Source organism: Canis lupus, chromosome 27, assembly GCF_003254725.2.
Source record: "Canis lupus dingo isolate Sandy chromosome 27, ASM325472v2, whole genome shotgun sequence".
Taxonomy (NCBI): domain Eukaryota; kingdom Metazoa; phylum Chordata; class Mammalia; order Carnivora; family Canidae; genus Canis; species Canis lupus.
The window spans coordinates 40,465,370-40,480,311 of NC_064269.1; the positions used below are offsets into that span (position 1 = coordinate 40,465,370).

At 36.9% G+C, this 14,942-nt stretch overlaps 2 protein-coding genes across 19 annotated transcripts in view; one reads left to right on the forward strand and one right to left on the reverse strand.

The window, feature by feature from the left end:
* The window catches only part of AKAP3 (A-kinase anchoring protein 3), a 38,750-nt gene extending 24,385 nt beyond the window's left edge, over nucleotides 1–14,365 (forward strand). For 4 of the 6 annotated variants that reach the window (XM_025461883.3, XM_025461884.3, XM_049102355.1 and 1 more), the window contains one exon: nucleotides 8,951–9,304. In XM_025461883.3, the coding sequence (XP_025317668.1) occupies nucleotides 8,951–9,106 (156 nt within the window). In that variant the 3' untranslated portion in view covers nucleotides 9,107–9,304. Of the gene's footprint in view, nucleotides 1–8,950; nucleotides 9,305–14,198 lie in introns of those variants that run through there. The other 2 variants (XR_007406332.1, XM_049102357.1) reach the window with 2 other exon arrangements.
* The window catches only part of DYRK4 (dual specificity tyrosine phosphorylation regulated kinase 4), a 63,094-nt gene that overhangs the window by 2,765 nt on the left and 45,387 nt on the right, over nucleotides 1–14,942 (reverse strand). For 11 of the 13 annotated variants that reach the window (XM_025461893.3, XM_035707272.2, XM_049102361.1 and 8 more), the window contains 3 exons: nucleotides 11,784–11,959; nucleotides 10,865–11,109; nucleotides 5,889–10,380 (listed from right to left, as the gene is read on the reverse strand). In XM_025461893.3, coding sequence (XP_025317678.2) covers nucleotides 10,877–11,109; nucleotides 11,784–11,959 — 409 coding nt within the window. In that variant the 3' untranslated portion in view covers nucleotides 5,889–10,380; nucleotides 10,865–10,876. Of the gene's footprint in view, nucleotides 1–5,888; nucleotides 10,381–10,753; nucleotides 11,110–11,783; nucleotides 11,960–14,942 lie in introns of those variants that run through there. The other 2 variants (XM_049102360.1, XM_049102359.1) reach the window with 2 other exon arrangements.

Consider the following 14,942-nt stretch of genomic DNA (forward strand, 5'->3'; position numbering starts at 1 on the left):
TACATTTGCACTTTTCAGTGAGATTTTTACTGTCATATTTCTTTTTTTTTTTTTGTACTTTTTTATTGGAGTTCGATTTACCAACATATATAGCATAACACCCAGTGCTCATCCCATCAAGTGCCCCCCTCAGTGCCTGTTACCCAGTCACCCCATCCCCTCACCCACCTCCCCTTCGACTACCCCTGGTTCGTTTCCCAGAGTTAGGAGTCTCTCATGTTCTGTCATCCTCTCTGATATTTCCCACTCATTTTCTCTCCTTTCCCCTAGTGCCTTTTGTTTTTAGCTTAAATAATTTCCTTTAAAATTTCTTATAAGGCTAGTTTAGTGTAATGAACTATTTTAGTGTTTGCTTTTCTGGGAAACTATCTTTCCTTCAATTTTGATTGATAACCTTGCAAGGTAGACTCTTCTCAATTGGAAGATTTCATTTTCCTCCAGCACTTTGAATATATCATACCATTCCCTTTTGGCCTGCAAAGATTTTGCTGAAAAATCTACTGTTAGTCTTATGGGGGCTCTCTTCTATTTTCTCTTCTAAGAAAAAAATTTTTTTCTTATTGTTTCAATATTCTCTCTTTAACTTTTGTTTTTTTAAAAGATTATTTATTTGAGAGAAAGAGAATGAGTAAGGGGAAGAGCAGAGGAGAGGGAGAAGCAGACTCCCTGCTGAGCAGGGAGCCCGACATGGAGCTCGAACCTAGGACCCTGGGATCATGACCCAAGCTGAAGGCAGATACTTAAGCAACTGAGCCCATCCAGGCACCCCTTCTCTCTTGAACTATTGACATTTTAGTTATAAATAAAATTATTTCTTTGGTTTCATTTTATGTGGAACTTTCCTTGCTTCCTGGAGCTAGGTGCCTTTCCTTCCCCAAGTTAGTGAAGTTTTTAGCCATTACTTCTTCAAATAAGTTTTCTACTGTTTTCTCTCACTTCTCCTTCTTCTGGGACCCCTATAATGAAGATGTTATCCTGCTTGATGTTTTCCAAAAGTCTCTTAAGATATCCTTGCTTTTTAAAATTCATTTTTCTTTTTGCTGCTCTGATTGGGTCCTTTCCAGTGCTGTCCTCAGAGTTACTAATCATTCTACTTCATTTGATCTTCTGTTGAACAACTCTAGTGTATTTTTCCGTTTAACTATTGAATTCTTCAGCTCCATAACTTTTGTCTGATACTTTCTTATATTTTCCATCTCTTTGTTGAAGTTTTCACTGTGTTTATCCATTCTTCTCCTGAATTTGGTGTGCATCTTTATGACCACTACTTTGAACTCTTTATCTCTATTTTACTAAGATCTCTTTCTGAGATTTTGTCTTATTCTTTCATTTGGAACATATTCCTCTGTCTTCTCATTTTGTGTGACTTCTCTGTGTTTGTTTTAAGTATTAGGTGAAATGGATCTTTTCCAGTCTCGCATGAGTGGCCTTATGTAGGAAATGAAACTTATTATTCAAATTGCCCTAGCTTTTGGTTATTTCTTGGACCTTAGTGATTTTCTTGTTTAAAAAAATTGTTAATTTAAATTCAATTTAATTAACATATACTATATTGTTAGTTTCCGAGGTAGAATTTAGTGATTCATCAGTTGCATATAACACCCAGTGCTCATTACTTCAAGTGCCCTCCTTAATGCCCATCACCCAATTATCCCATCTTCCCACCCACCTCCCTTCCAGCAACCCTTAGTTTGTTTCCTATAGTTAAGGGTCTCTTATGGCTGTTTTCCTCACTCTGTTTTTATCTTATTTTATTTTTCCTTCTCTTCCTCTATGTTCATCTGTTTTGTTTCTTAAATTCCACATATGAGTGAAATCATATGGTATTTGTCTTTCTCTGACTTATTTCACTTAGCATAATACTCTCTAGTTCCATCCACACGTTACAAATGGCAAAATTTCATTCTTTTTGATGAATATATATTATATATTTTATATTTTTCATATATATACATATGATATGTATATATAATATCTTCTTTACCCATCATCTGTCAATGGACATCTGGGCTCTTTCCACATTTTGGCTACTATGGACATTGCTGCTATAAACATTGGAGTGTATATGCCCCTTCAAATCACTATGTTTCTATCCCTGGTAGTACAATTGCTGGGTCATAGGGTAGTTCTATTTTTAACTTTTTTGAGGAACCTCCATACTGTTTTCTACAGTGGCTGCACTAGTTTGCATTCCAACCAACTGTACAAGAGGATTCCCCTTTCTCTGCATCCTCACCAACATCCACTGTTTCCTGAGTTGTTCATTTTAGCCATTCTGACCAGTGTGAGGTGGTGCCTCATTGTGGTTTTGATTTGTAGCTTGATTTGTTCTTAATAAGTCCCAGTTATTGACCTATTTGGTGTGCCAAATCCTGTCACTGTAAGGGAGGGATCTCAGTGCCGAGTTTCAGGTTAATTGTAGGCCAGATCCTCAGGCAGCAACTTTTAAGGTACATCACAATTGTGATCCCTGATGACTTCCAGACCAGGATATGTGGAGGTATTCCTAGATAACAGTTGCAAAAGTCATATATTTAGACACATGCATAAGCTCCTTTTTAGGAAGTATCAAAAAACTGTGGCAAAGCCAAGGGACTGTACAAATTTGTTGTCTCTCTCCCCATGTTCCTTGGGGTGCCTCTGTAACCTCTGCATGTGTGGCAAGCCTGAAGCTTGCACCTCAGACTGAAGCTCCAGGACAAGAATATAGGCCTTTTCCTCAGGAAGACTGGAGTGTGTTTCAGTATGCTGTCTGTGCAGTGATATGGGGTGGAAGCCTGCCAAAGACTGTCTCAAAGATTGCTTCAGACCCATAAGACCCAGAAATGCAATTCCCTTTGGCCACCAGAGCCAGGTACTCAAAGAGCATCCCCTGTGTGGTTTGTGCCTGCCCACTGGCTGTGGCATGGTGAGCTGTGGCTGCAGTGTTCAAGAACAGGGTGCTTCCCCTTGAGATAGCAGGCTGGGAGGTGGTGTAAAAATTGCCATCTACCAGTACTGGCACCAACAGGCAAAAGGAAAACACAAAAATAGCTCCTTTCAATGCCTTCATCCCCAGAGAAAGTCCCAGCAGATTTCTGCCTCTCTGGCAATTGAATAAATGAGTCTCCTTTGCATATAGTCTAGGAGCCTTTCAAACTGTTGCTTTTGTGCTGGGTTCCAGGATGAGTGGGTTTGTGTGTAAACCCTTTAAAAACAGATTTTTTATTCCCTATACAGCCTTTTGGTTCTCCTGGAAGTAAACCCCATTGGTTTTTAAGACCAGACACTTTGGGAACTTATCTCTCTGTTAGAGTTCATAAGGGCTGGGGTGCCTGATAGGCACAGACCCCTCATTCCCCAGGGACAAGCTCCATTTTATGTGATTCCTCCTGATTGTAGATCCCTGTGCCTACAGTTGGGTTTCTTGCTCAACCATGTCTCTGCTTCTCCTACCCTACTTGATATGGCTCTTTTATTCTTTCTTGTGGAAGCACTGTTCAGCTAGCTTTTGGGTCCTTTTCAGAGAGAATTGTTCCATATGTAGCTTTAGATTTGTTGTGTTTGTGGGAGGAGATGAGTTCAGGATCCTTTTATGTTGTCATTTTGAATCCTCCTCTGAAAGGAAATTTTGAGGCTGGAAAGCATGAGTGTTTATGCAAGTTGCTGCTTCAAGGTAATGTAGAGGAATTAAAAAAGCGAGCATCCCTATAAAACACACACACACACACACACACACAGAGGACTTTTGATGATTTCATCTCAATTGAGAGAAATGGAATAGCACCAATTAAGTAGTAAGCATGGCACGAAAAGCTAGAATTATTTATAAAAATAATTAATCCTCATAGAAACCAGAGGATATGGAAGAAGAGAGTTTCTCTGTTTAATAAGTGGTATTAGTAGTAACCCTTATATAACTGAGTTACTTGGTTTATCTGAGGCCTGGGAAGACACAGGATTGTATAATATCCAGATAAGGCTATACTAAACAAGAAACTGTATGATTTTGACTTGCTACTCAAAGTGGATCTGTGAACCAACAGCATTGGCACCACCTGGGAGCTTGTTATAAGTACAGAATCTCAAGCCACACTCACACTCTACTGATTTAGAAACTCAAGCAAAATCCCCAGGTCATATGTGTGCACATTTAAGTTTGAGCCAGAAGACAGAGCATGGTGTTCCGATCTGAGATACATCCCTGAGTTCTTGGCAAGTTCTGTCTCTTTACAGTTTTCCCAGTCTGTAAGACAACTATTTTGGGACATAACAATTAACAGAGGGGAGCTATTTTCACAAAAGCTTTAAACTGATGGAAAACAATCTAAAAAGCATAGGTTTCATGTGTATAATGTGTGAAATGCTTTTGTTCCATAGCCAGCTTTTAAGTTAAACCCAACATACATAACATACATAATACATTTTGGTTTTATATTATTTTTAATTAAAATATTTATAATATACTTATCCAAAATGAAGGTAACATACTTGCATTACACACACACACACACATACATCTTTGCCCACTGTAAAGATAATGATCATCTAAAAGAATGGTTAACAGCACATCCAAATTTTAACTAATGAGTAGATTGCATTGAATATTAGTATATTTTTAATAAAATTTGGATGAAGTATACATCAAAGAAACTACCTAAAAATGATCTGAGATTTTTTTGGAAAGATATTTAATTAATATATGGAAATACTCTCATGCTGATGCAGTAACTCTGGAATGCCCACGAACCTAGTTCCTTTAAACAAATTTGTATACATATTTGAATAGATAATATGTGCATAGTACTAAATCAAAAGGCACAAAAAGCATAGATAAAATTAAGGTTTTTTTCTATCCTTATCTCCCATCCCATTTCCTTCCCTGAAGAAAATCTTTCTGAGCAATTTCTTCTTTATCCTTCCAGAAGTACATATGTATACAGACGCAAATACTTAGAGGTATATATCTTTTTCTTTAAGTCACAAATGTTAGTACCATATATATATTCTTTTCTGCAGCATATTTAGCTGCCACATTCTTTTTTAGTGGCTACATATTATTGTATAAAGATGCTGTATTCAACCACTCTCCTACGTATGGACATTTCAGTTGCTAATATTTTGTTCAAATGCAATGCTGAATGCACAGGTCTAAACATCTCTGTATGTGCTGAATGCCTAGGAAAAACATTTCAAGATGTCTTTGAAAAATGTATTGTATATTAGATATATATTTCCAAGTTGCCTTCCATAGAGCATGCATCAATTTGCACACCTATTAAAACAATAGGAGAGTGCCCATTTCCCATGCTTTATCCAATAGTGAGTGCCAAACTTTTGATCTTTGCTGAATGTTACCTTGCTTTGCACTTGTCTTATTAGGAATGAAGGTACATATCTTTTGTTATGTTTAAGAACCACTTGAATTTCCTTTTTTATGGATGAATTGTGTATAACCTCTGCCTATTTCTCTACTGGATTGCTAGTCTTTTTCTTATTGACCTGTAAGAGTTTTCATATATGTAAGAAAATTAGCCTTTATGATATTAAATACAATTTTTTGTCATCTGTCTTTTGATTGGTTTTTTCTTTCTTTTTGCCATATAGAATTTTTAAAATGCTTATGTAGTCAGATCTAAGTAACTTTTCAAGTTTTTTTCCTGGATTATGTGTCATATTTTGTTTTTTTTTTTTTTTTTTTTTTTTTTTTTTTTTTTTTTTTTTTTAAAGATTTTATTTATTTATTCATGATAGTCACAGAGAGAGAGAGAGAGAGAGGCAGAGACACAGGCAGAGGGAGAAGCGGGCTCCATGCACCGGGAGCCCGACGTGGGATTTGATCCCGGGTCTCCAGGATCGCGCCCTGGGCCAAAGGCAGGCGCCAAACCGCTGCGCCACCCAGGGATCCCTTATGTGTCATATTTTGGAAGTCATTCTACACAACAACGTATTAACAAAACTTACCCATGTTTTCTTCTAGTTCTTTTGATTTTTTTAAAAATATTTAAGACTTTGATCCATTTTCAAATCATTTTTATACAAGGTATGAGGTAGGGATGCAGTCTCTCTCTCTCTCTCTCTTTTTTTTTTTTTCCAGAAGCCTACCTGCCTTTGGTTCTTTTCTTGAATTTTCTGTTCTGTTCCATTGAATTGTCAACTCTTACTATTTTAATAGCATACTGTTTTCATTATTGTTATTCTGTAACGTGTTTTAATATCTGATAAGACCAGGGACTGCTTATTTTTCTATCTCAGAACTTTCTAGGGTACATTTCTGTTTCTGTCCCCCAGCCACAAGTAACCACTTACCTGTTTCCTATCATTATAGATTTACCTGTCATTTTTTATGACAGAGCCATAAAATATGTAGTCTTTTATATCTGGCTCTTCACATTTAGCACAATACTTTTGAGGTTTATCCATGTTGTAGTATTTATCAGTTCATTTCTTTTTATTGCTGAATAGTATTTCAAGAAATGGATATATTGCATTTTGTTTATCCATTCACTGGCTGATGGGATTGTTTTCACTTTTTTGCTATTAAGAATAATGCCACTGTGAATATTCACATACAAGTCTTTGTGTGGACATATGTTCTCATTTCTCTTGGGTAACAAGGAGTGGGATTTCTACCTCTTAAATAAGTATAATTCTTAAGAAACTGCCAAATTGTTTTCCAAGATGACTGTACCATTTTACATTTCCACCAGCAATTTATGTGGGTTTTGGTTTCTCCACATTCTTATCATTATTCTTAACTTTCTTCTTAACTTTCCAGAGTCTATGTAGAATCAGTAGTTACCACTTAAACTGTGGGGTCTCACTACTTATGAGACCCTTATGTTGTAGTTAGTTATTTTATATAATCTGCATATATTGGAAAAATCTTTAGACAGTGTTTTTTTGCTCTCAAACAGCTGTACATCATTTAATTTTGTTTCACTTTATTGTGCTTTGCAGATATTGTGTTCTTTACAAACTTGAAGGTTTGTGGCAACCTTATGTCAGTCAAGCAAGTCCATTGGCACCATTTTTCCAACAGCACATGCTCATTCCATATCTCTGTCAACTTGGGTAATTCTCACAATATTTAAAAGATTTTCATTATTTGTTATGGTGATCTGTAATCAGCAATTAAAATTCACTGGAAACTCCAATGATGGTTGGCATATTCTAGCAATAAATTATTTTAAAATTATGTACATTGTTTTTTAGACATATGCTATTGCACACTTAATAGTGTAAACATAATTTTTATATGCATTGGGAAACCAAAAAATTTGACTCTCCTTATTGTGATATCACTTTATTGTGGTAGTCTTGAACTGAACCCACAATATCTTCAAGGTATGCCTGTATTTTAAAGAACAGAGAAAAATAATTTATTGTTTATATTGAGATTTTTGCTGTTTCTTTTGTTCTTCATTTATTCCTGATGTTTCCAGCTTCCTTCTGATATCATTTTCCTTCTGTCTAAAGAATCAGAACATATTTTTCTGGCAGTGATATTACATCTTTTAGCTTTCTTTAATCTGAAAAACATTTTGGACCTTATTCCTGAAGTATGATTTTTAATACAGGATTCTGACTGGGCAGTTCTTTTTAGTGCTTAGAAGTACTCTGCCATTTTTTTCTGACCTCTACGATTTCTGACCAGAAGTCTGCTATCATTTGCATTGTTCTCTTGTAAATAATGTGGCCTGTTTTTATATTTTTTCTTTCTCTTTAATTTTTAGCAATTTGATTATGACAGATTCTAAAGTGAATTTCTTTGGGTTTATCTTATTTTAGATGAGTTTTTTTGATTTGTCAGTTATATCTTATGGCAAATTGGGTAAACTTTCATCCATTATTTCTTCAAGCATTTCTTTTGCACCACCCTTTTCTCCTCTCCTGGGATTCTAATGACATAAATGTAAGATCTTCAGTGTTGTTCCATATGCCCCTGAGCACTCTTGATTTTTTCAAAAATTTTTTCAGATTTTTTCTTAATTTTTTAATTGAAGATAGTTTAATCTATCATCTTATGTTGTTGTTTAATGTGGGTTTTTTTTTTCTATGAATCGGTCTTTAAGTTCACTGACTTCCCTCATCTTCATTCTGATAGCCCATCCAATAAGTTTTCATTTGGATTTTGTATTTTTTAGTGCTAAAATTTTCATTTGGTTCTTCTTTATATCTTCTCTTTGTTAAGACTTAGTCCTTCCATTTGTTTTAAGAACACCCATATGTACTTTAGTCTCTTTCATGGAAATCCCCCCTTTTGTAAAAGCTCCTGAGATTTGACCTGTTTATTTTCCTTTTGACTCTCAGAGAGTCAGGTGCAGAATACACAAAATAAAAATCTGGTTACTTAGATGAGTGGCAATGTACTGTGTTCATATGGTTAGAATGATTGCTTTGGCTGATTTTTCTCATTTTGAGCTTGGGTTCAGAGCCCTAGGCATGCATGTTGCCATGGCTAATTTCTAGCACTGTATACTGATAAGTCTTGCCACCTCTCTGGGCTGCATCTCCACAGGGGTTGGATGGGTCTCTGAGCTACTTTCCTGCTCTAGCATTCTAGGCTCTCTGTTCTGTGAAGCATGGAAAGCACCATGTGTATTTGTTCTCTGGCTATTTTCTCCTTGCCCTTGTTTGGCCATAGGACAATATTGAAGACTGTTTTGTGACATTACAGTGAACTTGGGAATTTTAGAATTCTTAGAAAACAGGATCACCATTGACCACTGGAAACAGCAAGATTTAGTCTTAGTGCAAAATTGTATGTTCCATATGATGGAACTCTCTTCTGTCAGCCAGGCTTCATATTTTGCAGTTATGGAAGTTTTTTCAGCATCTAATTGGAGCCTCTTTAAACTGCAGTTTTCCAAGGTCTGCCCAGCGTCTTTGTCCTAGCCTTGGCAGGCCCTTTCTGGTCTGCTCTGGGATGCTTTGCCTCTCCACTACTGCTTTTCTTTCCTTTCCACAGCTACTTCAGCTCTCAGCTGCTGCTGTGGACAAAGGACGCAGTGTAGGTGAGGTCCTGCAGTCAGTGCTGCGCTATGAGAAGGAGCGACAGCTGGATGAGGCGGTGGGAAATGTTACACGGCTGCAGCTGCTGGACTGGCTGATGGTGAACCTGTGATTGGCGCCCACCCACTGATTTCCCCTCTTCCCCTCCCTTCTGACTTCCACAGCTCCCCTCTCCATATCCTTACAGAGCCCTAACATTATCTTCATACCACTCACATCAAAGACATGTCATCTTATGCTAGTCACTGGATTTTTCAGATTTTCCTGTCCATGCAAGCAAGGACACAAAATTAAAAAAATTACAATTAAAGGGCTCCAGGTGTTTTGTTTTCTTGGGATCCAATGGGTAAAGAAATGTCAGGAATTAAAAGAATCAGATGGATAGCAGAAGAAAAATAGTGCTAGACTGAGAGGCTCTGGCTAATGTCATTCATCCTGTTTCTATGTATCCCATCTTTGCCATAACTTGAAGATCCCCTGCCTTAAAGTATTCCTAAGGATAAGAAGCCATGATTTATTTTAGCTTTTATAACCATGAAAATCACTCTAGTGGTATTGAGGACTTGGCTTCTTTTCCTGTCTCTCTAGAGCTGCAGAAAATTGTCTTCCTCACCTTTATCCATGATTAAAGATAGTTGGTGTTAAAAAAGGTCCAGAAGACCTGAGTTCTGTGCCAGTTCTGTACTTTACTGGCTATAGGACCTGGGACAAGTCACCTGTTATGACACTTCTCTGATTTAACTCTGATTTAATGTCCATATCACCCCACTTTAGAGACATTTTCTGTTCTTATTCTGACCTTTCTGTGGAATTTTTTATTTTTTATGTTTCTAGAGACTTTTATCCTTTGGTTTCTAATTTTTTCATTTTTTCCATCTCCTTGGGGCTTTACTTAACTCTGTTAACCCCTGGCATATTTATCTTTGCTACTTTCTTTTGACCTTCTGCTATCCTCATTCTCTTTCACCTTTCCTGGGTGATCTTATCCAAACCCACTGCTTCAATTATCTGGTGTCTCCCTTCATGGAATATTACACAGTGACTAAGATGAAAACTATAAAGCCAGGTATATTTTCCATGTTGTTTTTGAGGTTATGATCTTAAGAAGTTTCTTGTAAAATTGTATCTGTTTTATAATTACAATCATATAGACAAGGACTAGAAAGCCAAACAAAGGAGATTTTGAGGATGGTGGATGAGTGAATATATCCTGTTGTTTATTCAATTTCCCTTCCTTTGAGAAATACTCTGTCCTCTACTTCATGGTCCTAGACGAGCATCAGTTAGGTGCTACCATGGAGTCCAGTCATTTCTGAGACTTTCCTGCAAGCACTGCATCTTTTGACTGGATTATGGTGGTCACTTTAACTTCTGGGAAGAGCTTGTCTTTAGAATAAAAACCACAAAAAGAAGCAATGCTGATAAGTAGAGGGATTCTGAGCCCTATGACCTTGTCTGAATGTTTAGACTACAGTGCTTGAAATTATACCTACCCCTCCTGATTCCCCAATTATATAAACTAGAAGCAACAAACTGAATTCAAACTAGTTTTTCATTTTCATTTTCAAACAAGAATCCTAACAGATTAGCTGTCTTGGGGGGAAAGAAAAAAATTATTTAAAGTTCTATCAGTGATGCTATAACATTAAGTACATACACACATATCATTTCATCTGGTTGAGGGCATAAGGAGGGAGTGTAGGTGCAAGAACATTCTCCCATCCCTCATAATAGGAATCATGCTAACTAGCTATGTGAATAGAGTTTTTTTAAACAAACCTTTATGCATTAAAAAACAACAATCTGAAATATTGTACAATATAAGTGCTGTCTCTAATACAAATCACTGGTGGAAAGCAACATGACACACCTTCAGCAAAGGTCATACAATAGGTGGTAAAATATTCATGTTCTTGGGTGAGGAGTTTTTACTTTGTTTTCCTGGGGAGGTCTTGGACTCCTCTGGTCCAACAACTGCCTCTGGCTTTCTGGAAGTTTCTGTTAGTTGAGGCAGCTGGACAACTTCAGCTGCATGCTGCAGAGAGCTCCACTGATCACCCGAATTCTGAACCTGCTTAGCAGTGACACTGCTTGTCTCTTCTTTGATGATCACCTCTGCCAAAGGAGAGAAAAGACAAAAGGAGCAAGTATTTGAATGTGAATTACATTCTGTCCATTAGACTATAAATCATTTTGGGAAAATCCTGGTCGTAATGATATAAAAACAATATGTAAAACACATAGAATTAAGCACATTTATTAATTTCTTTGATCCTTTCCTTAACCATAGAGAATAGGCATGATTCTCATTCTCACAAATGAAAAAACTGAGATAGAGAGGTTAACTAAAGTGCCCAAGGGTGGTAAATAGTACAGCCAGAATTTAATCCCAAGTAACTGACCCTAGTGACCATGTACATAACCCATGAGGTTATATTGCATATAAAAGATATGTGCATAATGCCATAATCTGTCTGATAAAAATTCAAAAGGTAATTATAGGCCAGGCAGAGGAGGACACAGTGAAAGAAAAGGAAAGGAGGAGAAAAGGAATTAAAGACAGGAGAAGCATGGAAAATCCTAATGATAAGAAGGCAAGAAAGAAACAAACTCAGCTAGAAGCAAGTCTCTTGAAAGAGGTTAAATCTCAAAAGTGAGAAATGGCAGGCTAGTAGTGATACAGTCAGAATGATTATCCAAAGTTGAGTTCAGAGACATTGACATGAATCCTCCAGAAATACTCAAGCCCTGGACTAGGGGAAGAAGACTGGCTATTTGAGGGGCTGTACCTTTTATGCCTAAGCGATGATGCCCTTGAACCTTGTCCTTCTGAGCCTCAGAGGGGAGACAGAGACTGGGTTTCCTCAGGGTCTGGGGCCTGTACCGTGGTTTGAGATTCCGTGGCTCATGAATCCAAGCATGCTTGAGAGCCTGGTCAGGGGTCATGCGAAGAGAAGGTTCCCATCTATATACCAACAAAGCCCAGCACAGGTTATTGTTTCACTTCCCTTTCTAAGGTTGAAAACATTTAAAAAGACCCCAATAAAGAACCTAATAAATAAGATATAACAAAAATAATTCTTTCTTAATGAACCCATTTAAACTGTGTTATAACTCAAAGATATCATCATAGAACAGAGATTACAACATATAAAAGTACCTGAAATTTGCTTGACAAAGCAAGGAATATATTAGAGCCTGAGTCTTCCAGAGTTCCTAGAAACTCCCTTAGAAGAAATATTATAGAAAATCTTAACCACGGGGACTTAAGAGTTTACTAAGTAACTTAGTAAGCTAAGATCAAAGCAAAGAGATGCTTAATTTCAAGTTCCAAACTACAAAATCTGGGCCTTCAAATATATCAGACACAACATTACAGAGTGCTAGAATATTAATGAGGAGATTTGGATATAATCCAGCCAAACATTGAATGTAGTAACAAAAGGCATCTGACAGAATTTTCAACATGGAATCATCGTGCCATTCTTGAGTATTTTTAGTGACAAAGCACTTACTCACAGAGTTAGCTATTCCAGTATTGATAAAACCAATTCTTTAAAAGTTCTTCATTTTTATTGATCCAAAATTCACACTTCCCAGGACCTTTAAACTAATAACTTAAACCCAGGTTCTAATTTTACCCATTAACATTACAGTGTCCCCCCTTATCTGTGGGGTAATGCATTCTACCCCTAGTGTATGCACGAAACCACAGATAGTACAAAACTCTAGATATACTATGTTTTTTCCTATACATACCTATGATAAAACTTAAATTCTAATTTGGGTGCAATAAGAGATTCACAATGATAATAATGGAATAGAACAATTATAACATTATACTGTAATAAAAACTATGTGAATATGGTCTCTTCTCAAAATATCTTCTAGCTGTCCTCACCCTTCTTACGATGTGAGATGATGATAAAATGCCTATGTGATGAGATGAACTGAGGTGAATGACAATGATGTAGTACTAGGCTAATATTACTAGTAGTCACCTGCTTCTGGACTGTGGTTGACCACAGGTAACTGAAACTGCAGAAAGTGAAAACATAATCTCTTATGTCACAATCCTTTCACTATCTGAAAACATTTACATTACTACTAACTGTTGGTTATATATTAGAGTTGTCATCTTCTTAGATAGAAAATTTCAGCTTATTGTCCATCATGCTGAGAATAGCTTCTAACTGCTGGTAGATGACACTAATATTCTAGATTTATAAGATCATAAACAACTCGAGTTCCCAGTTCTGTTTCAAATGAATCGCTGCTAAACTATAACTCCACTCTCCTGAATTTCTAAAGTTAGCCTATAAAAGCTAGACATAGAGTTAAAAATAGACCTGCCCTACGACCCAGCAATTGCACTGTTGGGGATTTACCCCAAAGATTCAGATGCAATGAAACGCCGGGACACCTGCACCCCGATGTTTCCAGCAGCAATGTCCACAATAGCCAAACTGTGGAAGGAGCCTCGGTGTCCATCGAAAGATGAAAGGGTAAAGAAGATGTGGTTTATGTATACAATGGAATATTACTCAGCCATTAGAAACGACAAATACCCACCATTTGCTTCAAAGTGGATGGAACTGGAGGGTATTATGCTGAGTGAAGTAAGTCAATCGGAGAAGGACAAACAGTGTATGTTCTCATTCATTTGGGGAATATAAATAATAGTGAAAGGGAATATAGGGGAAGGGAGAAGAAATGTGTGGGAAATATCAGAAAGGGAGACAGAAAGTAAAGACTGTTAACTCTGGGAAACGAACTAGGGGTGGTGGAAGGGGAGGAGGGCGGGGGGTGGGGGTGAGTGGGTGACGGGCACTGAGGGGGACACTTGACGGGATGAGCACTGGGTGTTATTCTGTATGTTGGTAAATTGAACACCAATAAAAAAAATTAAAAGAATTTAAAAAAAAATAAAACAAAATATTAGTTTTTACTGGGTAAAAAAAAAAAAGCTAGACATAGGACTTTATATTTACCCCTATTAAATTTGACTCAAAACATTTAGTCTGTCATTCCAAAAATCTGCTAATTAGCAAAAAAAAAAAAAAAAAAAAAAAAAGGAATGATAAGATAATAGGCCCCAATAACTTATCTCTTGCAACTTGTGAGCAACCAGCCCTTTACTCTAAAAAAGAAAAATATTGAGACGCCTGGTTGACTCAGCAATTGAGCATCTGCTTTCTGCTTAGGGCATGATCCTGGAATCCTGGAATCAAGTCCCACATTGAGGTCCCTGCGAGGAGTCTGCTTCTCTCTCTGCCTATGACTCTGCCTTTCTCCATGTGTCTCCATGAATGAATGAATGAATGAATGAATGAATGAATGAATAAATAAATAATCTTTTTTTAAAAAGATATTTCTTTCTTGGTTCTGCACTCTGTTCTGGATGGTTGGGGTTTCTGGATATAACTCAGTCTCAGTAGTGAGTTTCTGTCATTTGTTAATGCAAATTCATTCTATAGTCTCAGCAAAAGTAGGGATGGAGACAATGGTGGAATATAGGATCTTTCTCTAGCTCCATTTTTCAGTTGAGTAGCATGACTCTCTAACTGGGGAAAATTTCCAGCAGTGCATGATGGCCTATCCGCTCAGCTATTACCTAAATTCCCAGAGTGCATGAATATGAGAGGAATATTTTGCTGAAACTACTCCATCCCACTGGAAGAATGAGACAACATAAACATATGGTCTCTAAAAATACTCAAAAATTATAGAACTAATATAGCTAAAAGCCACCTTAGGAATACTTCATTATATAGAAAAAGAAACTGAGGCCCAAAGAGACACAATGATATCAAATATCATGCGACTAATCTATTTGCCATTTAGTGGAGACACACTTGCAAAACCCCTTTTAAAATAATAAAAGCTAACATTTTTTAAACACTAGGTATTGTTCTGAATGCTTTATGTTCTGTTCCTTTTTAAACTGT